General features: G+C 40.1%; 1 protein-coding gene across 6 annotated transcripts in view; it reads left to right on the top strand.

The window, feature by feature from the left end:
- The first annotated feature begins 1,151 nt into the window (after positions 1-1,151).
- The window catches only part of klc1b (kinesin light chain 1b), a 39,284-nt gene continuing 15,991 nt past the window's right edge, over positions 1,152-24,444 (top strand). Inside the window, exons 1-14 of one of the 6 annotated variants that reach the window (XM_036574599.1) lie at positions 1,182-1,247; positions 1,449-1,701; positions 13,758-14,025; positions 14,367-14,597; positions 15,556-15,634; positions 15,853-16,081; positions 16,779-16,866; positions 17,383-17,484; positions 18,881-19,054; positions 19,944-20,043; positions 21,242-21,294; positions 21,656-21,723; positions 22,116-22,224; positions 24,408-24,416. In XM_036574599.1, coding sequence (XP_036430492.1) covers positions 13,777-14,025; positions 14,367-14,597; positions 15,556-15,634; positions 15,853-16,081; positions 16,779-16,866; positions 17,383-17,484; positions 18,881-19,054; positions 19,944-20,043; positions 21,242-21,294; positions 21,656-21,723; positions 22,116-22,224; positions 24,408-24,416 — 1,491 coding nt within the window. In that variant the 5' untranslated portion in view covers positions 1,182-1,247; positions 1,449-1,701; positions 13,758-13,776. The other 5 variants (XM_036574600.1, XM_036574603.1, XM_036574604.1 and 2 more) reach the window with 5 other exon arrangements.

The following is a 24,444-nucleotide window of genomic DNA, read 5'->3' as shown; positions in this document are numbered from 1 at the left end:
TTCTATTTTTATTTACATTCTGGGGTTGTGTATAATACTCTATTATTCTATAACTAAATTTAAACTGGCTATTTATAACATAAGTATAACTAAGTAGCACTGTCACCTCACAGCAAGAAGGGCCTGGGTTCAATTCCCCAGCCGGGCAGCCAGGGTCCTTTCTGTATGGAGTTATGTTCTCCCTGTGTCTACATGGGTTTCCTCCGGGTGCTCCGGTTTCCTCCCGTAGTCCAAAGACATGCAGTCAGGCCAATTAGAGATGCTAAGTTGGCCCTAGGTGTGAGTATGCATGTGACTGTGTATGTCTGTGTGTGTACCTGTGATGGATTGGTGGCCTGTCTAGGGTGTTTCCTGCCTTCTGCTCATTGAGCACTGGGTTAGGCTTCAGCACCCCCTCGACCCAAAGGGATAAGTGGCTTAGATAATGTGTGTGTGTGTTTACTAGGTTTAACTTTACTTAATAACAGCAACTTTCATCTCTACAGGCAAAAGTGTAAATATTTGTAGCTGCTAAGCTCAAAAAATACTTTGTATGGAGAATAAGGTGCATTACTACAGTGGAAACATCTCATCCACATCATAAATGGAAAATTAGAGAGTAGTTCATACAGAAGTGCTCTCTAATTCTCCATTTATTATGTGGTACACATCCAAGGGTTTGTAGATACCTGCTCACCCATTTCATCTGTAATCAGGGGTATTAATAAGGAGTTTGTCGCCCCCTTTGCTGCAGTAACAGCCTCTACTTTTCTGGGAGGCTTTACACTAGATGTTAGAATGTTGCTGTGAGGCTTTGATTGCATTCATCCACAAGATCATTAGTGAGGTCAGGAACACAGTTCCACTGCTCCACAGCCCAGTGCTGCGGGGGTTTATACCCCTCTAGCTGATCCTTGGTGTTGAGATTGGTGAATTTAGGCTCATGTGCAGCTGATGCAGAGCGTCCTATTCTATCAGCAATGTTGTCCTATGGAGATACTACAAGATACGTTTGTACAATTGAGCATCTGTGTGAGAAATGGGTGCACATTCAAGTAGCCGAAGTCACTGATTATGAGGGGTGTGGAAACGTATTGTAGTAGTGATTAAAGTATACCTGCGAAAGGTGACGTGGCAATTACTTAACAGTGAACACGGCTTTGTCTGCCCCTCTCTGAGATCCACGCCCCGTTTAAAAAGGAGAGAATTACGTCATCGAGTTCGGCCCCAGCGTGTCGGTGTTTGTCTCTGACATTTTCACCAAAGAGGTTTGTTTGTGCTTCTTATAACAGAAGAAAGTCGACGTCTTGCATTTAAAGGGGGTTTAACTGTTGAAATATAAATATAGGTTTGAAGCTGAGTGTATTTCTCACTCCCACAATATCAGGTTCCATCGGTCACAGTGTAATTGTTATTCACCAGCGATGTGCTGCTCTCCAGACTAGCTCGCCTCTCTCTGCTCATTCCAGCTGTGCTGGTGGAGCTCCGCGCGCTGAGTGAGGCTAGGCGGCGTCACTTCACTTCAGTTCGGTCAGCTGCCTCTTCGGTCGGATTGACAGACAAGCAAACAGAAAGCAGCGTTTTAAACTGCGGAGCTGCGCTCTTCCAACTGGTAGCCGTCGCTCATATGGCTTCATGAAAGCTCTTCAGTTCAGTGGAAATAGCTAAAGGAGGCAGAGGATTCACCGCACACTCATTCCGACGGAGGATATCGATAGAGAGGTATGATGTCATGCTAGCTAGGTTACCTCGCTAGTTTCGCTAATGTTAGCTGGCGAACCTTGTCGTTATGTTAGCTAACTAGCATCTGTTTTGTGTGTTCTTTACCCGATATACACTTCTCCAAGCTGAATCGTCGTCTCAGAAGAAGGCTTTCCCAGACATATCATGTGGTCAAACCGGTCAAGCAGATAGTAAGTTAGCTAGGTTAGCTAGGTTAACTGTCTTAGCTGTTAGCCGACGTAGCTAACATTATGCGGTAGCCGTTCTGTCAAAGCTAGCTGATGTTAGCCAGCTGCCCTGTCCTTTCATATAAATATTGTAATTTAGAGACAAATGTCAATAAAAGCCTGGATAATTGAATGTTGGAGTGCGCTGGAGTAGAGCACATTCACCCATATCTTCATATTACACAGTGGACAGGGACAAACATGTTCATTTTATATAGAAACTGTATGCATGTGGACATGCTTGGTCCTATAAAACACAGCAACTTACATGTGGGTAGTGCAAAATAGATATTTGAGTCTCCACACGATGTTCAGGTCACTGACAAAAAGAATAAACACATTTTGAGAGAATAAGGGGTACAATTTATATCGCAGCAGTACTTTAAGCACAATACACAGTATGGAAGTGGCTTGTTTTGCCAAGAATGGCAGCCAGTGTAGTTCTAGAGTTGGGGAAACACTAGGTTAATATAGTTTATGGCAAGCTAATGATGTAGAATCCATCATACTTAGTTTCAAGGGCTAAAGATTTCAAGGGCTTAGTATAATCTTCTCTTTAGGCTTTTTAGGAGCTTAAAGTCACCATCATGTTATGTAGATTTACAGTTGTACTAAACTGTAGCATACAGTCACAGGCTTGGTTTGTATTGATAGCCAAGTGATGCAGATATATTACTGAGTGAGTCTCCTCCAACACTAGCAATAGTGGACAGAAAATAAAATTGATGTAACATGCATAACATTACAGGGTCACATGGAAAACACATGAAGAAATGAGAGACAAATATAAAAGCTGATGCATCGACACAGGCATGGCTGCTGCACCATCCTGCCTTGTATACAGACTAAACCATTCGTATCTGCAATGGACCAGTCTTCTGGATGATAATCCTGAAAACAATGGCAGTCTCATGCCATGGCACACTGTTTTCAAATGTAACTGAAGACAGGATGAAAGATTTGTTACGGAATCATAGCATCCCCTAAAACAGTGTTATTGTAGGACAGGGGTGCCCAGTCCTGGACCTGGAGATCTACCACCTGCAGAGTTTAGCTCCAACCTTGATTTAACACAACTGATCCAGGCAATGAAAGTCTTCAGTGGCATCTTAACATTAGAGCCAGGTGTGATGGATCTACACTTTCCAGGGTGCTATACCTTCAAGGTCAGGATTGGGCACCACTTGTGTAGGATGTGTCACTAAATTACTTGGCTAAATAAGCTTTTAAGATATGCTTACGCGGTATTGTTTAGATGGTCATTAAGGATGGCTGCACAGGCCCATGTTTTCTCAGTGAGACTCTATTGTTTGACTTGTTCTCTCATGATAAACTCCAGTGTTATAGTTTAGCTTATTTGAAAGCAGTTTAACACTGAGGGTATGCTTAGTGATGGAAGTAGTAACAGTGAAAGGTGCATTAGCATATATTAGAATGGTCATGCTTGCATTACATTTATATACAATTAAGCATAAAGTGTCGTTCTGTCATGAGCAAAGTGCTCATCCTGTCGCAGAAGGGGGAAGTAAAGTGGTTGTATGTGTCCCAACATCAGAAGCTGCTTATTCATTGCTGCAGCCTTGTGTCATTCTTTACTGATCCTTGTCAACTACAAAAGTGACTCTGTTTAGTGCTGCTGTGTGGCAGCGTGACAACACACAGCAGAGTCTTTGCTCAGCCCATCCATCTTGTGTGGCAGCGCAAGAAAAGCTTGTGCTGTGTGTAGGGTGTTTGTGTGGAGCTGCTGGCAGAGTGAGTGGGCTTCTGTGTATGTGGAGAGAATCTAGGGGTGTTACGATACACATATTAATATTCTTCTTTTTTTGATACAGGGCTTGTGGTATGGTACTGTGGATTGAACGCATTAAGATTTTATGCTATAAAAATACTTGTGATATCAGTCCTACTGGCCTTATTTATGCTGCCTTCAAGTCCTGTTGGAAACGTCGTAATTACAATATGACACATATGCTGTTCTTATAACCTTATAAACTATGCTGCAAACCAGCCCATTTTGAATTTAGTGTTTCTGTGATGTTATGAGAACGAACTCATTTACATTTATAAGACTGATAGTTTTTGGTCGTAAAATCTGATTGGCTGAGCCACTTTCGAAGCTGTTGTAAAATCCATGATGACCACCTCACAACAACTGAACTCTCTATTACTACGCCACAGGGACGAAAAAACCCTTGTGCTGTTAATGGAATAATCCTTGACTCTCATTCTGCTTGCATGGACCTCCAAGTATGTTGATGAAATAAGAACTCGTTTATTTTTTTAACTGAGGGACTTGCAACTTATGTTCTTAACTGGAACTGGGATGGTCAGGTAGCTAACAGCCTAAACAACGCTGTCATTAATATCACAGCCTTGAATTAAAGCACTTATGGTATGATTAAAAGTCTAAAAAATGTCACTTGAATGGATTATACTCTTCAAATGTCCTTGTTTCAGTCAGAAATAGCGTCAAACCCAGGCTGAATCCCAAATAGCTCCATATTCCCTAAATAGTGTGCTGTGAAAGTTTAGAAATTCTAGCCTCTACAGTCAAATAGTGCATCATTTATCGAGTATGGATGTGACTGAGTCCCAAGTGACTATTACTTAGCTATGTTTTGCACGGTTGGGGTGCGGTATCCAGTATTTAAATTCCAACGTAGAGCACTATGTAGGGAGCAGGGAGCCATTAGAGATTCAGCCCCAGCACAAGAAGATGGCACTGCTGGGTTAATGCTAAATAAGACTCGCGGTGGTAATTTGGTGACCAAAAGGTACTTATAAAGGTAAGTGTTTTGCACTAAACAGTGCTGTGTTAGCAAATGTTCATTGTTATACTACAAAAAGTAAAAAAAAAAAAAATCATGAAATGACCACAGTATATAGTGATGGGCGATTGAACGTTCTGCTCATGCAGTGGTCCGTGGTTGCTTGGCGTGGTTGCTTTTATCATAGGGGAGGGGGTTTTAGGCACTTCGCGTCACGGTAACCCATGGCCTCATGTGGTTAATTGCTTTAATATCCACTTCCAGCCTATAGCAGTTTTGCCCTGCACAATGAGGCACAATGCAGAGCAGCCAATCAAAACAGAGCCCATTTATTTTATATTGATCTTAAAGGCACAGTAACATAATGCAGCCTGTTTAATTCTAAGGGATAAAGAGAGGTTGGAAAATTGTCATGTAAAATGAATGGTGACCATTTTTGGTACATAAAACTGCACCAATGTTATAAGTGGACCTCAAGGGAAAAATATACAAGAGACATGTAGAATATGAGCCCTATGAAATGCAACTTGCATTTGCGATGCTTTCACCATGTGCTGTGGTCTTGGCAATTGGAAAAAAAGAATTTTTATATCTTTTTTAGTTTTATGTCTAACATGCATCATTTTGTGGTGCAAAACCCCAACATATATAACATCGTGAAATTTGAGTATCATTACACCCCAAGTAGGATCTTTGCATGTACTCTGCCTGTGTTAAGAGCTGTTTGAAGGAGAGTAGGCCTGTGTCCCGGTCACTTCCCCCTTTGGCTCAATTGTCCATCCGGCCAGACCGCACCCTGCCTACGTACTCAGCTGTCTCCCTGCCCTCCCCTCTGCCCGTCTGCCTGCCTGCTTGCCTACCTCCTCTCTTTGTGTCTGCTTCTGTGAGCTATCCCCCACCCCCAACAACCAAACGTAGAGAGGTATATGTGTCTCTGATTAGTTTGTACTGTTTTTTATGTACAGGACACTGAGAGATAATTATGGCAGTGATGCACATGTTGATAGAAAGCATTTGGGGGAAATGGTGTAAAAGGCTGGCACAAGTCCAGGCACGAGTTCCTGATGACAGTGCAAACAGAGCAGTGGAACAGCGGATAATCCTCAGCTTCCTCTCTATATCTCAGAAATTAGTTTCTGTTTGTTTAAATCTGATGTTTACCGAGTTGAGACTTTGAGACATGCTTGTTTTTCCTTTAGGAACAACAGTGGTAGCCTACAGTTTTGTGGTACAGTTTCACATAGTTAGATTATTTTTCTTTGGGAAGAACTACGCTGGGTTGAAGGGTATGATGTCATGCACAGTGGAGTAGGTTTATAGCTAAAAATTGTACACTGAATTTGTTTTGTTTGCCCCCCCCCTTTCTGTCCCATACATTTTTTTATTTTTTAAACCTGTTCTTAAACTCTTCTTTTCTTTATGATGCTTCAGGAGGGACCTTTGGTATGAGAAATACATAAAAGAATAATAATGATAATACTTATAATCGTAATGATAATGTTTCAAAATATACTTGTTGTGTAGATGTTTTATTATTATTATTATTATTTTTTTTTTTAAATTAAGGTTCGTCTGAAAAAGTTTAGCATATTTATTTGTATTCAAAAGTTTTAACACCTCCAGTATTACATGTTTTGCCGATTTTTCTGAGTGAAAAGTTAACGCATCCTCTGCAGACAACTTAAATAGGGCATTTTCTGCAAATTTTAGCGCACATTTTTAAACTGTTAATTTTTTTGCATTTAACATATTGGGGGAAAAAAATAAAATAAAATGTGCATTAACCTTTTCAATGGTCATATTTTATGTTTCATTTTTCCTCCAATATAATAAATTCAACAAATAAACACTACTGTGCATTAAAATGTGCAGAAGTCTGTCTTCTGTAGAGGATGTGTTAACTTATTTTCACTTAGAAAATCAGCAAAACATGTCATTTAGCCAGAGCACCCAAACCTTTGCCTGTGACTATATTATATATTTTGTAAAAAAAAACCCACACACATCTACATTGTGTTTGGCTCATTTACAGTAGTACGTGCTTTACTGCTCTATAAACGCTCGGCTCTTTCCAGCATTATTAGCCTTATCTCTTGCCAGACGATGTGAGAGCTATTAAGCTGGCAGGAATGCAAATGAACTGGGGACATGGGGCAGAGAGTGGGGAGGAGTCAATAGAAGGAGAAAGACAGCCTGGGGGGTGATTGGTATCACCCTCGGGATCAGGGGTCAGAGGGGTCACTGAGCACCAGTGTGAAGGGGGGGTGATGCTGAATGATGCAGTATGTCGGGTTGGGCAGTTCTTCTCTGGTGACTAAAACCTGGAGCAGCTGAGGACACTGCTGCTGGCCCGTACCTTCACCAGCTTGTGTCTCTCCTGGGCATGCATTAGCGCATCTACTCCAGCCGAGAACTTTTTCCTCTTGCATAATCACCCAGGCGCTGTTCTCTGCCCTCGAGTTACTGCTGTATCCCCTACATACATTCAGTTTGAGTTTGTTTGGAGATGAAGAGAGCTTGAGCCCCACGATTAAATCAGGTTAGAAATCCCTGGAGTCAGAATTCTGTAGATAGAGCCCCTTTTTTCCACTGCAACACTGCTGCATTTGCATCAGAATGTTTAGCTGAGCGCAGTGCTTTGCCTTTGCAGGAAGTCTGGCCTTGAAGGTGATTTTTGCCTAGTTTGTACTTGTTCTCTAAACAAAACTTAGCAGTAAACTTAATATTACATTTGATTCATACAGTGCCATTTTAGCATGCTTGAATCACAAAGAAAAGAAAAGCTGAAAGAAGACTGAAATTTAGTAAAATCCAAAATATAGAGGTGAAACAATATAATTATAGGGCCCATATCCTACATTTTTTTGAATTTTATTTTTGTCCATTGAGGTCCACTTATAGCATTTGTGTGGTTTTATGCACCAAAAATAGTCATCATTCGTTTTTACATGACCATTTTCCAACCATTCTTTATCCCTTACAATTAAACAGGCTGTTTTTGTGACTGTGCCTTTAAGACTGATATGAGATAAATGAGCTCTGTTCTGATTTAGCTGTCCTGTGTTGTGCCTCGTTCAGAAAACACTCAGAGCTGAAACTCACCTTTGAACTTCAATATGAGTGGGTGGAGCTAAACTGCTGTAAGCTAAATATGTATATATCGGTAAATTATTTAGTTCTTGTGACATCACAGAAACAATGAATTCAAAACTGGTCGTTTTTGCAGCTTAGTTTCCATGAATGTACTGTATGGGTAGTGAATGGTACATTTTGAAACTTTAACAAGTTTGCGCCAGTTTACATATTACTAAAAATTCCTTTATTTCAAAAAAGTGAAGGAAATGCTGTTTCATATGATATGAGCACTTTAAATGAAATATGGAGGGAGAAAAGAAAATTGACGGTATAATGTAACTGTAAAATAAAAGACAGTTGTGTAATAAAACAAATAAACTAATAGAAAACACCTACTCTTAAACCCAGTAAGCTATACACTTGAGGATAAAGCTGCATTTTCTCACTATATATGATTTCCTTCTGCTTGGCTGCGGGCGAGTGTACACGTGTACAAGTGTTTGCACATAGAGACTTGTTCTTGTGGTGTGTGTTGGGACATGTGTTATAGGCTCCTGTATGTAGTCCTTTGGTTCTGCAGTGCCTCAGTGTCTAAGAGCAACGTCCCTCTATGCCTCCCTCACTCCCTTACTCCCCTCCCCCTCTCCCTGCACGGAGGGTGGGGCTCCCTGATGATTCTGTGATGCTGAAAGAGGCTGTGAGAAGGTCATACTCCCGCTCTCCACAACACACAGCCCTGCTTTCGTCTGTCCAGTCCCAAGACACAGTACTAGATCAGACAGAGGCTGTTATTTGGATTAGTCCTGTCGGTGGATATTGTTGCCACGGTAACAGGTCTAGGGTGCGTTGCCCGTGTCTGAGTCATTGTTTCGTCAACGTGCTACGCTGCTTGGCTATGAGGATCTGCTGCTGACGCTGAGGTAGGCTGCTCATTATCGCTGCTTTCCACTGCCATCACCGCTAAACAACCACTCCAAGTGACGCCAAATGACTCTGACTGTTAGAGGCAAACTTGACCAAAATTTGCAGTTAAAAAGAGCTTTTAATTTTTTAAAAGACCACATAAAGATTACTGGGTTACTTTGATGTGTTTGTCTGTTTAACTACTTAAGAAAGCATTCAAAGCGATGTCGGGTTTCTTGCTGTGCAAGGATGGCATTGAAGTTTCTGCAGTGAGGATGTCAAAATTTATTTTCCCTTTTGTGGTTATTTTCTGTTTTTTGTTGTGATCTTGCTCTTTAAACCTCACAGGATATCTCTCATTTCAAAGGTACAATATTGTTTCCTTTTTGCTAAACAGATTCATCTCCCTCACAAAAGAAGAGAGAGACTGTGAGTTTGTAGGTTTGACAGGGACACTCAAGATGCCTTAGGATGCATGAATATTTATTGTTTAACAAATGTTTATTAGATAAAGGCGTGTGTGTCTGCATGAGCAATCCAGATCTGGAAAAGTCTTCCGTAACAAGTAGCATAAATAATGTAACAGGTTTGGCCTCCACCATGGACAAATTGTGAACAAACTGTAGGTTAATTCACTGTGTTGAATATTTGATAAAGCTCTGTTTATTCATTGCTGCTGTGTAGTTTCTTCCAGTACTCGCTCTGACCTTCAGAACCAGCTCTGAGCAGGTACTAACTGTATGGTCAGTAATACATTCATCTCTCCTGCATTAGCTGTTTGAGATGGTTGCTGTTAGTCAGCTACCCTTTGTTTGTGTTGACATTAAGCTTCCTTTGCCTGCCACAGCTCAAAGCTCAGTGAGTGGCAGGACACAGTAGCAGTCCCTGTCAGATTTGCCGACACCTCTGATCACGGAGAGAGCTTATTTTCCCCGCAAGTATTAGCATAGGATATGGAGAAGAGCCTTTGATGCCACGTTAAACACTTCATGCACTCGACACTGCGAATTCAGGAATGCATCTTGTAGATAAGGCGGATGGTATGGTTTGTGTAAACATTACCTGCATACACGTACACAGAAGTTCCACGCATTTAAGAGGACCCCAGTGAATTTTGAAAGCTGAAAGACAAGTCACTCTATTCACTTATGTTTAGTGTGTCAGTTAGATTTGTACCAGGCTTTACTGTGACTGTTCTATCGTTTCTGATTTATCTTATTCTGTACGGCTAACTTGCACATTTGTGTTGTGTGTTGTAAAACATTTCCTTAAGCTGGTGTCTTAAATGTGTTATAGTTTGGTCCCATAGCTAAATTGCTGATGCTGTCTTTAGGCAGGGTAGTGTTCTGTGTATTTCTCAATGTTTTGCTTTTTGTTGGATGACCAAGTATGATAAATAACTTCTCCCATGTTTCCTTGCCTCTTTTTGAAATACTTATGTAAATAGTTATATTTTTCTTATCCATATCTGAACATTAAGCTTCTTATTTCACTGTATCTTAATTTGATAACCTAATTTGTCCACTGTGCATAAGACTTTACTGGGCTTTATTTCAAACACACGCTCTTTTTGTACAGGTATTATATTTTTATGTTTTTTCATTCGAAGCCCAATTCTTTCCTAATGACTGCTGCTTCTTGCTAGACTTCAAAGAGAGCACACAGCAATGTTTTTAAAGGGGCTTTACCCTTTATTTTTGTGGCCAGACAGGATTTCAAAGTTGATTAGAAATTGCCACATATAACTGTAGAATTCTCTTCCTCTCTTTCATCAAATCAGTAGAAACTTCCTCCCTTGCCCATGTCAGACGAGTATGTTAGAGTCTTTTCCGTCCCCCCAGTGGAGAGCTGTAGCTGAAGGAGATGTTTATCTGCGAACCTGTTCCTTCCTGAATGAGCTCTGCATTACGCCTGGAGTTTATTCCAGCGAGGCAGTGTCATGATGATTCTCTGCTTCTTCCCAACACCACTAAACGTTTTAGAAGGCTTTGTGAATTCATTAGTCTGAATCTTAAATTAAGTGCATATCACTGTCAAGTCATCTTTTATTTATTTTGATAATCATGGCCACAGATAATTCAGCAGTTTGTGGGATAGCTTACCGGACATATTTGGTCCACTATTGTCATCTCTTTTAATTCCTTTTAGTGAAGGTCTTTGGTGAAGGAACATCACTGTGGACAACCGTGACAAATTCTGGAAAAATTGAAGCTCTGATATTCTCTGATGGTTTGTCTCCTCACATTACTGATGCAAACTAAAGGTAATGCAGGGTTTAGCAGTTTTGCATGCACAAATGTGTATCCAGTGTTAGCCTGCATAAAACACCAATCTAGATAATATAGTCATTAGCATGTAGACCCATGGATCTCATAGTTCCAAAAATCCCTGAACCAAGCCTTTAAGATTATACCTAGCCTAAATATGTGGCAAGATGGGTTAGAACAAAATGTATATTTTGAGGCACCTGTTTTTGCACTGTTTCTGTTGGCTAGTTTCTATGTTTTTAAAAAGCATCAGCCATTTATAATTTTAATCAAGCATAACTATTGCTGTAGCTTGGCTATTTCTAAGTACTGAAATAAATTCTCCTTCATACTTTATAACTGGTACAGACTCATGTGGGTTTTAGAGAGTTAAATAAGTTAAATAGTGAATAATGAGATTACATTTTTCCAGGAAGTAATAAATAATCTCTAGTTTTTTTTGAGTACTATTGGCAGATCCAATGTTCAACCAAACGGAAACTTGAGCGCATCTGTATCTGAACTGTGGAGCTTAACATGTGTTGTGCTCATGAGAGAGAGAGAGAGAGAGAGAGATGCTCCTTGCTCCAGGCAGAATCGCACAACTCTGCACTGCTCACTCTGGTGACATAAAAAGGCGGAGCTGCGGAAGATACAGCCATTCAGTTTTCATTAGGCCATGATATAACGGCCATTAGAATGTGTTCCTGCGGATACAACATAAATAGTAGCACTTCAGGTTTGTTCTGAGTTGGCTAGCTTCATTGGTTGGCTAGCTGGTTAAAGATTTGATTGCACAGTGTGAGAGCTTCAGAAAAGACCCAAAATCGTGAGTCTCACACCAAAACTATTAGAGTTGGCAACCCTGGTTTACTTGTGCGCTTAACACTCATTTGATAAATTTGAAAATCAAAAAATATTATTCATTAATACAACAAAAATAGTATTCATCAATACAACAGAGCAAATTAGATGTTCCCCATAAGAACAAGCCTGGGGCCATGATTATATGGTAAAAGTCAAAGATCAGTTCACAGCCATTTTAGCTGTGTTGGTAATGATGTGTGTGACAGTAACTTGAGTGGGATCATTATGAGCGGGGAGATGTTCTGCGTCAGTACACTTGATGTGCCAATTAAAAGCACAAGCATCCTACTGGCAGGAAATTCAACCCACCATCAAGAAGCGTGATGATGCGCAACAATCTCTGCTTATACTGGCATCATTCTTAGCAGAGTCAAGCTATTTCTGGGTTGACAGTGCCTGTCACTATAAAGAATGTGATACTTTTAAGCTGGACAGGGATCACATGAGTGACTCCTTTCTTCTGCTGCTGAACAGACATATCTTTGACTTGTCCTGAACCCTCAGTTTTGTTTGTAGCCCTGCTGTCTGTGTTTCTGTGACAGTGATTTTATTGGCGGAGGGAGCTGAATCTACAGGAGGGTGTGGCGCAGTCATAAATCAGAGCCGAGAGAGAAAGAGGGGAGAATATTGTAGCTCTGTTGAAAATTGCATGGAGTGAATGTGTCTGAGGGCAGATGGTCCTCAGCTGGTGTTGTGTGTTCAGACCTGCTCTCGTTTTCCCCTTCCAGCTCTGTCGATTCTAATCTGCATCAAAGAACTGCACATGGTGGTGTGGGTTCATGCAGGGGTGTAAAGGAAACTGATTTGGTATTAGTAGGTGGCATTATCATTCATCATTATGTCTTTGGGAAAGTGTAACACTTTTAATCAAATGGTTTTCTTCAGCGCTGCCTAGACTGCTACATGTGAAATGGTTTGGCTAATGATTGGATATTGTTAGTGTCATGTAGTCTGGCATTATTCTGTATCTATAGCAAAAATGATAGATACAAAATCCTGTCATAATTTCCTGCACTAAAGTTGTTTTGAGGTGCGTGGAGATTGGGCATATATTTTAGTATAAACTGGACTTATACTGCATACAATCTTAGTGGGCTAGTGATTGTCCATTTACTTTTTCCATTGTTTGCCTATTCCAGTTCAGACTGCCCTTGTCTGCATATTGCACATGTTCTATAGAACTAGAACCTTAAATAGCCTCTGCCTGTGCATTTATTCTTGCAGCCCAGCCCTACCTACACATGCTCATTAGCAGCAGCTGAAAAACTCCGCAGCCAAATATTTCGTGCTTAGAGGAACAGTAGTACGCTAGAAAGAGCATATAATTTAAAGCAAGCACACGTTTGGGCTCAGTTGCCTCCCATGGTCTAAACGCTTTAATGAGATCATGAAAAGACTGTCTCAGTTGTCATAGTAAATTACTCACATCAGTGATTTGTTTGAATGTCGTTGTTTAACCCGACAAGCTGTTTTAGAATTGAAGGTTAATAATGAATTCTCATCAGGGGGTCCATCAGTCTTTTCTCTTGTCCTCAAGTCATGTAGGCTTAATTAGTTTATAGCTCTAAATTTTAGTGCAATATGGCAACATAATGTGTGTCAGCTTTTCCTCAGGGCTCATAAGGAGGTCAAAAGTTACCACTGCACTCATTCTATTACGGTCATTCCTAATATAGGGATTCAGACTACATTATTAGTTAATTGAGGCCACAGTATGATCGTTTCATTGGAACTATACGTTATTTGTCAGAGACATTTGCGGGCCAGTTAATCGACTAGCTATGCCTGTATGTCTTTGGATTTTGTGCAGATGAATCATGAGATTTTAGTAGGTTAATCAAATATTAAAATTAGTTGACCTTTGTTTCAGAAGAGTTTAGATGTGCTTGATCTCTTCAGCTTTTGTCAAAAAATCCAACTTGCTGGCTCATCTAGCTCATGTCACCTCTCTCATGTCTATGCCCCCTCAGGTGACACCTCTGGTAGAAGATGTCCACAATGGTGTATCCTCGTGAAGAGAAGCTAGAGAAGCTGTCACAGGAGGAGATCATCTCAAACACTAAGCTAGTGATCCAGGGCCTAGAGGCACTGAAGAGTGAGCACAACTCTATCCTGCACAGTCTGCTGGAGACCATCAAGTGCCTGAAGAAGGATGAGGAGGCCAACCTTGTTCACGAGAAGTCCAACCTTCTCCGCAAATCTGTAGAGATGATTGAACTGGGCCTGGGGGAGGCACAGGTGAGTCTGGACTTCTGAATCTTTTTTTTTGTGAGGATTAGAGGTCCAAGGATGGTGGAATGAGAAACAAAGAAAGCAGTTAAGTTACAAAACAGCTTTAATAGTCAGTTGTCATCGGATAAATGTTTCCATCTAAACTAGTAACACACATTATACTGAAACTGAAGTTATTTTGGCTAAACACTAAAGATAGAATGAGGAACTTGCTTTTGGAAAAAAGATGAGTGAATGTGATTCAGTCAGGCTAGTCAGCCATCTTAAACAGTTCTGTCTCTCTGTACTTTTTTCTCTTTCTGTCTTAACCTCACTAACCCAGTGTTTGTGCATGTGCCTGTTTGCAGGTCATGATGGCCCTGTCTAACCATCTGAATGCGGTGGAGTCTGAGAAACAGAAGTTGCGGGCGCAGGTGCGGCGGCTGTGCCAAGAGAACCAGTGGCTGCGGGACGAGTTGGCCAACACACAGCAGAAGCTGCAGAAGAGCGAACAGAGTGTGGCTCAGCTGGAAGAAGAGAAAAAGCACCTAGAGTTCATGAACCAGCTCAAGAAATATGACGAAGATGTCTCACCCTCTGTAAGTGAGATAAATGCCTTAGATCTTTGTTGTGTGTGGGAACATAAATCTTACAGACTTCATTTCCAAATCACTGTTGCAGAGTGTTACCTGTAATGTTTCCTTAATACTGCATTTGAGTGACTTGAGAACAAATGTTTGTTTTTCTTCGTTTTATTTCTGTGTACAAGGTAGAAGCTTATTTTCATTATTAAGCAGTTTAAAAGATCAAGGTCAAAAAGACACTGAATGAAATGGCAGTCAATGAAGAGGTGCACATGCCACGACACGCACTAGTTTACAAATCACATTTGAACAAACCACCCTGCTTACCCATTGTAGAGAGTGGCTGAAAAGTAGCTATTATTCTGTTTTCCTTACGCTTGCTTGGGCAGCTTGTGATAGATTAGGTTATCGGGCTGAGTCGCCTGCTCCTGTGTCCTCACTTTGCCTTATTCAAGCTAGAAGGGAGAGAAGCAGTAAGAGCTGCTGACCTTAGCGCTGGACTTTGGTATAAGCAGAGCCTCTGGGGGAAATTTTCTGGGCCAAATCTCCCTTGCTGTGCCTGTTTAAAGCCTTTTAGCTTTGCTTTGCCATTTTAAAGTCCGTAAGAAGCTGCCAAAGCAAATCTTTTCTGGAAATGTAGCGTTTCATATTGCTGATCAGAAATGTTGTGAAATGTCTGAAATGGAAACAATAAGGAGAAATAATTCTTTAATTTTAGAGAGAATATTATTGATGCCATAGACTACTCTATCTAATGTGCATTGTCAACTATGTATTTATTATTTTATTGTACATATTTCCTTTTGTTGAGGAGACAAACATTAACAATCTGACCGCTTCCAAAATGTTACAGGTCCTGTGTGGCCGTTTTTATGACATACTGTCAAAACAACAGCACTCAAAAAAAAAAGTCTTTTCTCAAAATTGCCTTCTTTTTCCTCACTCCCTTTTCTCCTTTCCTTTGCTGTTCCAGGAGGAAAAAGATGGTGAACCACCTAAGGACTCACTGGATGATCTTTTCCCTAATGACGAAGAAGAACATGCCCAAGGAAGTAAGTGAACAACTTCATCACATATCCACTGATTTAATTAAAAGACATTGATAACTACATTATCAAGTACGGTAACATATAAGTCATTAAGGTAATGACGTTTGTGTGTTTGGAAGCATAGCATATGAGCATCTTTCTGAAAGTGTATGGTTCTCAGTTTGAGTTTTGCTGTGTCTGATTCCTCAGACTGAACCTTGTGTGTGTCTTATCCCCTATAGTGCAGCACCAGCACAACAGTGCGGCTGTGGCCGCAGCGCAGCAGGGTGGCTATGAGATACCAGCCCGTCTCCGAACCCTCCACAACCTGGTGATCCAGTATGCCTCTCAGGGCCGCTACGAAGTGGCTGTGCCGCTTTGCAAGCAGGCTCTGGAAGACCTGGAGAAAACCTCAGGTCACGATCACCCTGATGTTGCTACCATGCTTAACATCCTTGCCCTGGTGTACAGGTTAGTGCCACTCTTAGTCTGTACATGTTACGGCAATGTCACAATGCAAGTGTGATATGATACAGTGACCAAACACACTATAAACACACTATATACACAATGCACACTGATGGTCAATTTTTTTTCTAAAATTAAATACAGCACAGTCACATAATCCACTTAGTTTTTAACAGCACTCCAACACAAGGCAGCTTTACGAAGAGCTAAACATAAAAACAGCTAACGGCTAGGCACTAACAACAGGAGCTGTAATCTAATAACTCAATTCAACTGCCAACTAAATTACGTTTGTAAAAGTGAAACAACAAGCTTACCCATGACACATTTCGTATCGATAGTTTGTCCCCTTAAGACTTGCTGACTGAGATTAAGACGCATATTACATTTGCTGTTTTGCGTATTCATAGTCATTCACATTTGAAGCTGTATGGGTTCAAATAATTGGGCTTAGTGGTTAGCTTTTCAATAGCTTGAGAAAACCAAATGCTGTTTTTGAAGCCTTTCTTTGTTTCAGTACATATTTTTCACTAGGACCTTTTTTTTTATATAACTATTTTGAACTGTTTCTCATCTACTTGATTTAAGTCCCTCTTTTTGTCACTGAAATATTTTTTAGGTATCCATTTTGGATCAGTTATTTAATTCAGTTACTCACTAGCAAGTAAGTAACAGATGTCATTTCCTCTCTGTCTCTCAGGGATCAGAACAAATACAAAGAGGCAGCACACCTGCTCAACGATGCTCTGTCTATCAGGGAGAAGACTCTTGGCAAAGACCATCCTGCTGTAGGTTTCTAGTAGACTTCTGTTCTTTCCACCATGCAGGCTGCTGTCCATCCAGTGCATTACTTCTAAGGAGATTTTCCAGTAAAGAAACGTGAAATTGGATGTGAAATCATCCAGCACATCTCTATGACTCTAAAGCCAGCCTCATCTTTCCACACTATGAAAATTAGCTGTGCGGGTGTTTAGTTAAACATATTCCTTTAAGAATGGTGACCGTAAAAAGTAATGTCCTTGTGCAGCCTGCTGATATTGAATGCTGTTTGCTAATGACCTAGTAACGAAATATTTATCTACATGTATGAATTCCGTGTATTGATCTCACAAAAATGCATCTGCATTATTATAGTGTCATATTTCAGGAATGCTTTAATTCTATGTATTTGGAAACTACTGTATTAGATTTTTTTAAGCCCAGGCAGCTCGGCAGCACCTCACTGGCATGACTGTGAGTTATTGCACTTGTCATACATATGGCTGCATTAACATTGATTTATCTTCCTGCATGCTGTGCTGCAGGTGGCTGCCACTCTGAATAACCTGGCTGTGCTGTATGGGAAGAGAGGCAAGTATAAGGAGGCAGAGCCGCTGTGTAAGAGAGCCCTGGAGATCAGAGAGAAGGTACATGCAAGACTTATTTATGGCTATAGCTATCAAAATATTATTGCAAACTGTTCTTTAAGCAAGATTTGTGGAGAGTACTTGTTGTTTTGTTATGCATAACCACAACTGGTGTCATTTGTGAGGATGTGAATTTTAATTTGTGAAAGCATTCATTATACGATTTTGTTTCAAAAAAGGAGAATCAAAAACAAAAACACATTTACATATATCTGCACGCTTTATGTCTTCTGTCAAATTTCTGCCAGTGTTTTCCTTGAGAGGGATTTAGGAGGGTTAATGTAATTGTCTAATGAAAATTCATTGCTCCTTTTTCCCCACAAAATGTTGACATGGTGGAACGAATAGAAGCGTAAGAACCGGGCACTGTGAGTGTGATTGCTCAGGGCTTGAGAGAGCTGTACAGAAGCCTCTCATATTGATTCAGCCTTTATGAGATCATGTCGATGCTGAGCAAACAGCAGAAATCTTACACCTACTCACATTAGCCTGCCTGCTGCTGGAGGGAGCAGAAGGACGGGGAGGAATGAAGCTCATACGGGGCCCTGAAATCAGAAACCTGCAGCACACTTCTCCTTTCTCAGTCTGAGCTGTCTTGATTTTTAAAACAACAGAATTAGAAACTCTGCTATGTAATCCTTTGAGCATTTTCGAATTACCACAAAAAGAAGTGTATTAAACATTACAAAGATTTAATGTGTTTTGACCAGAGCCTGAAAGTGAACATTTTGTTTGTGTTACTGATTTTTAAGGTGCTTAAAATTCCAAAGACAGTATTAATCTATTATGGTCAAAAATTAAACAGACTCAAGTAGCAATTCTCAAATAGCTAAAAGTTAGGTTTGAATTACGCCTGGGCAATATGGCGATGTAATTGGATCGTTGATGATGGACAAGTAACCCGATGGTGTAAAAGGCGGTAACCGCTGTTTTGGTAAAAGAACTGAGAGAGAACTAGAGAGAACTAATTTATCATTAAACAGCGAATCTGCAGCAGAAGAAGCTCATGAATGCATGTGTTTGCAGCAACGTTTATTGTAATGACAGATGAAGTAATTCTCAAAAGATGTTGGGTTACTCGGTATCTTATTTAATATGTGAGTTGTATTAAAGATTCTGAATAAAGCAGTTAATGCTAATAAAGTGTATGAACTAAAATAGAATAGAGTTTTTTTACTTGAAAATATTGTGCTAATTATTTTTAGATATTGCCCAGGCCTAGTTTGAATTTATTTGACATGTGTGTAAGGTAGTTTATTTATTTTTTTTTTAATGGTGATAGTGTTTTGTTGTCAGATTTACCAGTTCTGCCAGTATTGCTTTCATAATAGTGAGCAATTGGTCAATTCTTCGCATACTTCACAAGCTCACACAAGCCTCACATTATCTCTTTCAGGTGCTTGGGAAGGACCATCCAGATGTGGCCAAGCAGCTGAATAACCTTGCCTTGCTGTGTCAGAACCAGGGCAAGTATGAGGAAGTGGAGTATTACTACTGCAGAGCTTTGGAGATTTATGAATGCAGACTGGGCCCAGACGACCCCAATGTTGCCAAAACTAAGAACAATCTGGTGAGTTTGTGTGGGGAGGTGCCATTTCAAACCAGATTTTACTTGATACATGTTGAAGCAGTCCTGGAAAGCCAGCAGTAAGCTGTTAGAGAGCTGTATTATTACTGAAGGTCACACCGTATCAGATTGGCATCAGTTCTGTTAAGAAGTGCCAGTGGGGATGTATGTTTTGGCAGCTGTACTTAGTCACTTTTGGATGCTGTTTTCTTTTGCAGTATTCTTTTGTTCATGTTGTCATCGCTCATCAACTGCAGTTTGAGTTAAATGTTCTGTAGAGGCTAAATGTGAGCTAGCCTGTATGCCTTTAATACTTGTGTAGATCCATATACTGACTCACTCACCCAAATAGCCATCTTTATTACAGCATGAGTGCGGTTTAAGCTGTTGTGAGTACCATAGCTTCAGTAAGTTATACTTTCAGCCAAGAACTTCAGAACTTAAGAAGCCAATTCTGTTTTTTCCAGTTCATTGGGTTTTATTAGTTTTTTTTTCTGGCATTGAATACATCTGAAATGCTCTCACTTAAATTCATCATTTGGCCTTATAGCAAACTGTGAATAAAAAGTGATGTGCTTATGTATATGAAAGGTAATACGTTCCTGAATCTCAGCTATGTACAAGGCCACTAGCTCATTTGATTCTTCGTGAGAATTTTCACTGCAAGCTATTCAAACAGCCACACACATTTCATGTGGGCGTGAGTCAGAGGCACACAGCTTTATCAGGAACACTGGAGCAGGTTTATTGAAACTACACAGTGCAAAATGTCAGGAAAGCAAATGTGTAAGCATTGCTCACAGTCCTAGCATTCATACTATTATTGAATGACCTTCAGTGTGTAGTAACGAAGTATATGTTCTGTCTCCGATTTTCTCTACTTTGTTCACAGGCTTCATGCTTTCTCAAACAAGGAAAATACAAGGAGGCTGAAGTTCTGTACAAAGAGATTCTCACCCGTGCCCATGAGAAAGAGTTTGGTTCTGTTGATGGTAAGATTATGATAGTAAAGTTTTATAAGCCTTTTTTGCATAATGGATAATAAGAATAACGTAAAATAGCTCAAACCTTTGTTTTCCAGTACTGGTCCTGTAGTCTCCCTGCATTGCACTTGTTGGTTTTTTCCTTACTCTAAAACCCCCATTTTAAATTCAGTGAGAACTTCTTAATTAGTTGAGTCGAGTCAAGTGTTTTGGGAGTAGAGAAAACAGCAATTTCAGTAGTGCAGGGGTATTCCAGAACCAGAAACGCCCTGACAGATCATTCTTAATCTAATTGAGGTAATTGATGGGGTCATGTTGCTGCTATAGAATGATACAATAATGAATTACTCTATTATCTTGTTCTCCTCTATTTATTCCCCTTTTTCCTTCTTCTGTTGAAATCTCTCCATAATCCACTCCTGTTCTTACTCACCTTTAACAAAAGCAGTGAATAAAGTCAGCGATGGACACAGAGTTAAAACATGGACAGCTTTCTAAACACAAAAAGGCTCTACACACGCCCAGACAGCTGAGGATGTATCTTTCAAGAAATGTCTCTGATTAAACTTGTTTGAAAATGAAAAGTTTCTGGTCACCTTTTAGTTCTGAATAATTTTTTAAAGTACTGTTAACAATACCTGCCATTTTGCAACATTAGTAGAAGTTCTTTGCAGACTGAATGAGTTCTTCCACATGTGGACACTGGAAACTTGCTTACTTGATTTGCCTGCAGTGAACTGCATCCTCTGTTCTAAGTTCACATATTTTATATTAAAATAATGTAAGATATGTTTTAAACTTCTCTTTTTTTACACAAATTGTTTGCTCAGAGTTCCCAGTGTCTAACTGCATTATGCAGACACAACAACAATGCTTCATTTTCAGCAAGTTTTGAGGGAAATTTTAATACCAGTTTTGACAGTTGAAGTCATTCCATGTACAGAGCCTTTTTTCATTTGAAAAAGTTCTTATTTCTTAGTTACTGTTGCATATTTCATTTTTTAATCTAAAATGTGACAATAAAATTCACTGGATCACTGCGTAAGAAAGTTGCTCTGAGCTTTCTGGAAATGACAATTGCTTATAATTTACCATTGCTGGTACGTTTACCACAAAGCTTTTACCAATAAAATCATCCCAAACTTGCTCTCCCAGAGCGCGTTGGTTAATCTCATACACTGAGCCACTCACCTTTCTTTGTCAACAGCTGAGAACAAGCCTATCTGGATGCACGCTGAGGAGAGAGAGGAAATGAGCAAGGTAAGTTTTGTTTGCAAGTGTGCCAGTCCGAATTCTACACAAGATATTCAGGATAATATTATTAGAATAATCTGTCTTGAGGCACATGCCACGTGTATGCCTTGAAAAGCTCAGGAGTAGCTGAGTAAGACTGACCCAGCAAAAGCCAACAAAATATATGCTCCAATTCTCAGCAACATAAACGAAAATAGGAGAAAAGATTCCACTGACATAAAAATCCTGATTCAGGCTGTCGGGAACTATAATCAACTGCATAAATAAATGTTCTCAAAACATACAGTAACTTTGTTGTCTGGAGTATTTTTGGTTGTCTCCGGTCCTTACCCACTCACACCTCTTTTGTGGTTTGGTTTACTTCCAGGGCAAGCACAGAGACAACACCCCGTATGGAGAGTACGGAGGCTGGTACAAAGCCTGCAAAGTCAACAGGTACTACACACACACTTTAAATCACAACACTCAGTCTTAACTTGAATGTGTTTGGAAAAACATCCAAGATTAACAGCTTTTTAATAACTTTATCTCTTTTCCCAAAATGCTCTGTTTGATTCACATGCCTTTGGATTGTCACAGAGCAGAGCTGCTCAGTACTGATCGTGGAGATCTACCACCCTGCACGATTTAGCTCCAACCTTAATCTAACACACCTGATCCAGGTAATGAAGGCTTTCAGGGGCATCTGAATATTAGTCAGGTGTGTTTACTCTAAAATCTACTGGGTGGTAGATCTCCAGGACTGGACTGGGCATCCTAGTTATAGGGCAACTTCTAGGAATCCTATTTGAGTCCTCTTTTAAAAATGTAAAGTTTTTCTTCCTCAGCCCGACTGTGAACACCACTCTGAGGAATCTGGGCGCTCTGTACCGCCGACAGGGCAAGATGGAGGCAGCAGAGACGCTGGAGGAGTGTGCCATGAGATCCCGCAAGCAGGTTGGTCTCATACTAATCCAGTAGAATAATATATTGATTAAATATGGAGAAATTGGACTCTTGAAGGTCTAGAGCCATTACTGTCCTTATGTGCACATTTGACATTTACATATATACCGAACAAAAATGTAAATGCAGCACTGTTGGTTTTGCTCCCATTTTGAAGCAGTTTGATTGAAAAAAGCATGTTTGCTATAATTGTCATGCTGCGACAGGCAAATGGTGGAGACACCAGATACTAGGGGTGCGGGAAAAAATCAATTCTTAGATGCATCGCGATGCGGACGTGAACGATTCTGAATCGATTTACAAACGTCAAAAATCAATTTTCTAAATATTTAATTTATAACGTAATGTTGACGGAATGCAAAAGGCGGAACTTGGAAGCGCGGAAGTGCAGTGCCCGGGCAGTCTGTGGCGGCACATAACAAAAACACAACTGGATGAGCGAGAAATCCGACCAGCTCCCTCTGCATTAAAGCCAGGTTAGGTCAGGAGTCACAACACAAATGATAGGAGCCATTTTGTCCTTTCAACAAAAATCAAACCACCTTGGGAGCCACAGCATCGAATGTCCAGTATGTCTCAGTATGTGTTAATGTCCTAGTATAGGCTAAACAATATAAAGGAGAGCACAGATTTACTTCGCTCTGCTTTAAGCTTTAACTATAGCCGCTTTCCTCCCATCTCCGCCAGAAAACTTTCTCCTCAGAAGTTGATCAGTTAAATGTCTCTCAACATTCGACTGTTTTACGAGGCTGAAGTCGCTTCTTATTCTCCAGCTTCTTGTTCAAATTTACCTGTTCCACCTTAAATTCTAACTGAGGCGCCGAATGTAAATGCGGCACCGTTTAAGGTGGAATGGGAGAATTCGAAAGAGAAGCTGACTTCAGCTTCGCCACTTTTTAGTGTGTGACAGTCTCTCGTTGCAGATTTAACGTACCAGGAAACCACTGCAGTGCTTATAAATGCGAATAACGCATCGCTGCTATGTGACCTTCAGTCTGTGCGCCGAAACAGGGCTTTCGCGCTATGTTTCACGCGTCCCGTCTTAAAGATACTTTACTGACACAGCGACCCCCCGTCTCTACAACGAGACCAAAACCGAAGTTATAAAATCACTAAAGAAAACGGGTAGAATAGCTGTAAGATGTGCTGCGTGGACATCTACTGACACTGGATCTTATTTCACCGTAACTGCGCATTTTATCGCAGACGAGTAGCAGCAGCATCTCGTGCTCCGAACAAGAGCACTGAATGAGAGCCTTCTAGTTCACTTGCCACATCACTTCCATCTGTTTTATTAAAAAAGATATTGGAAGTAAATTCATTATGGATCATTACAAATACTTTGCTTTAAAAGTACCATGTCACTTTAAATAACAATAACACTGAGATACTTAGTCACTTTAAAATATATATTGTCTCTATATTCTGTGTATATTTTGTGTATATTTAATATATTTCAGTTGGTTTTTCTTGTATTTTTACTTATTTACTTTCTGTAGAGTGATTACCTGTGCCTCACCACAAGCATTTCAATGCATAAATGTCCTGACATGTTGTGCAAGTGACAAATAAACTTGAAACTTGAACTCGAAACTTGAGCTCACACAGTGAGAAAATATAAATGCTACATAGAAAAAAAAGATGCATTGAGATTATAATTTTTATAAGTTTTATAATCGCATCGCAGCCCTCTGAATCGTAATCGAATCGTGAGGTGCCTAGAGATTCCCACCCCTACCAGATACTAATGGGAAAATTTCATGACCCACCTGTTTTTTGCAGGGTTCGGTAAAATCTTTTCAGCAAAAAGTGTTGCATTTATATTTTTACTCAGTATTATTGTTTAAACGCAAATTTATAAGTATATAATTGCATAATTACTTACTTAGTTTTTATTCACCTTCTGTATAAACAGAATCGAGTCTGTCCCTCTGACTTTTTGTCTGTTTGTTTCAACGTCAACATGCTTTTGTTATCGCTAGTAATGACTGTGACTTATAAAAGTTATGATAGTTGATAACACATTGTTTGAAAAATGGCTCTGACTGATATTTCGTATGTTTTTCATTAACTATGAAACTAATGGAGAGGAACATTTCTGATGACTGTCTCAGTCATGCTGATGTTTGTTTCTTTTTTCACCTCCTTCTTCTTTGGCTTGCTTTGGATGCCAGAGCAACTCAGTAAGTCAGTTCATTTTAAAACAGGAGT

The sequence above is a fragment of the Colossoma macropomum genome, unplaced genomic scaffold (assembly GCF_904425465.1).
Source record: "Colossoma macropomum unplaced genomic scaffold, Colossoma_macropomum, whole genome shotgun sequence".
Taxonomy (NCBI): domain Eukaryota; kingdom Metazoa; phylum Chordata; class Actinopteri; order Characiformes; family Serrasalmidae; genus Colossoma; species Colossoma macropomum.
The sequence above is the reverse complement of the archived record's forward strand: the minus strand, read 5'-3'. Positions and strand labels throughout refer to the sequence as shown.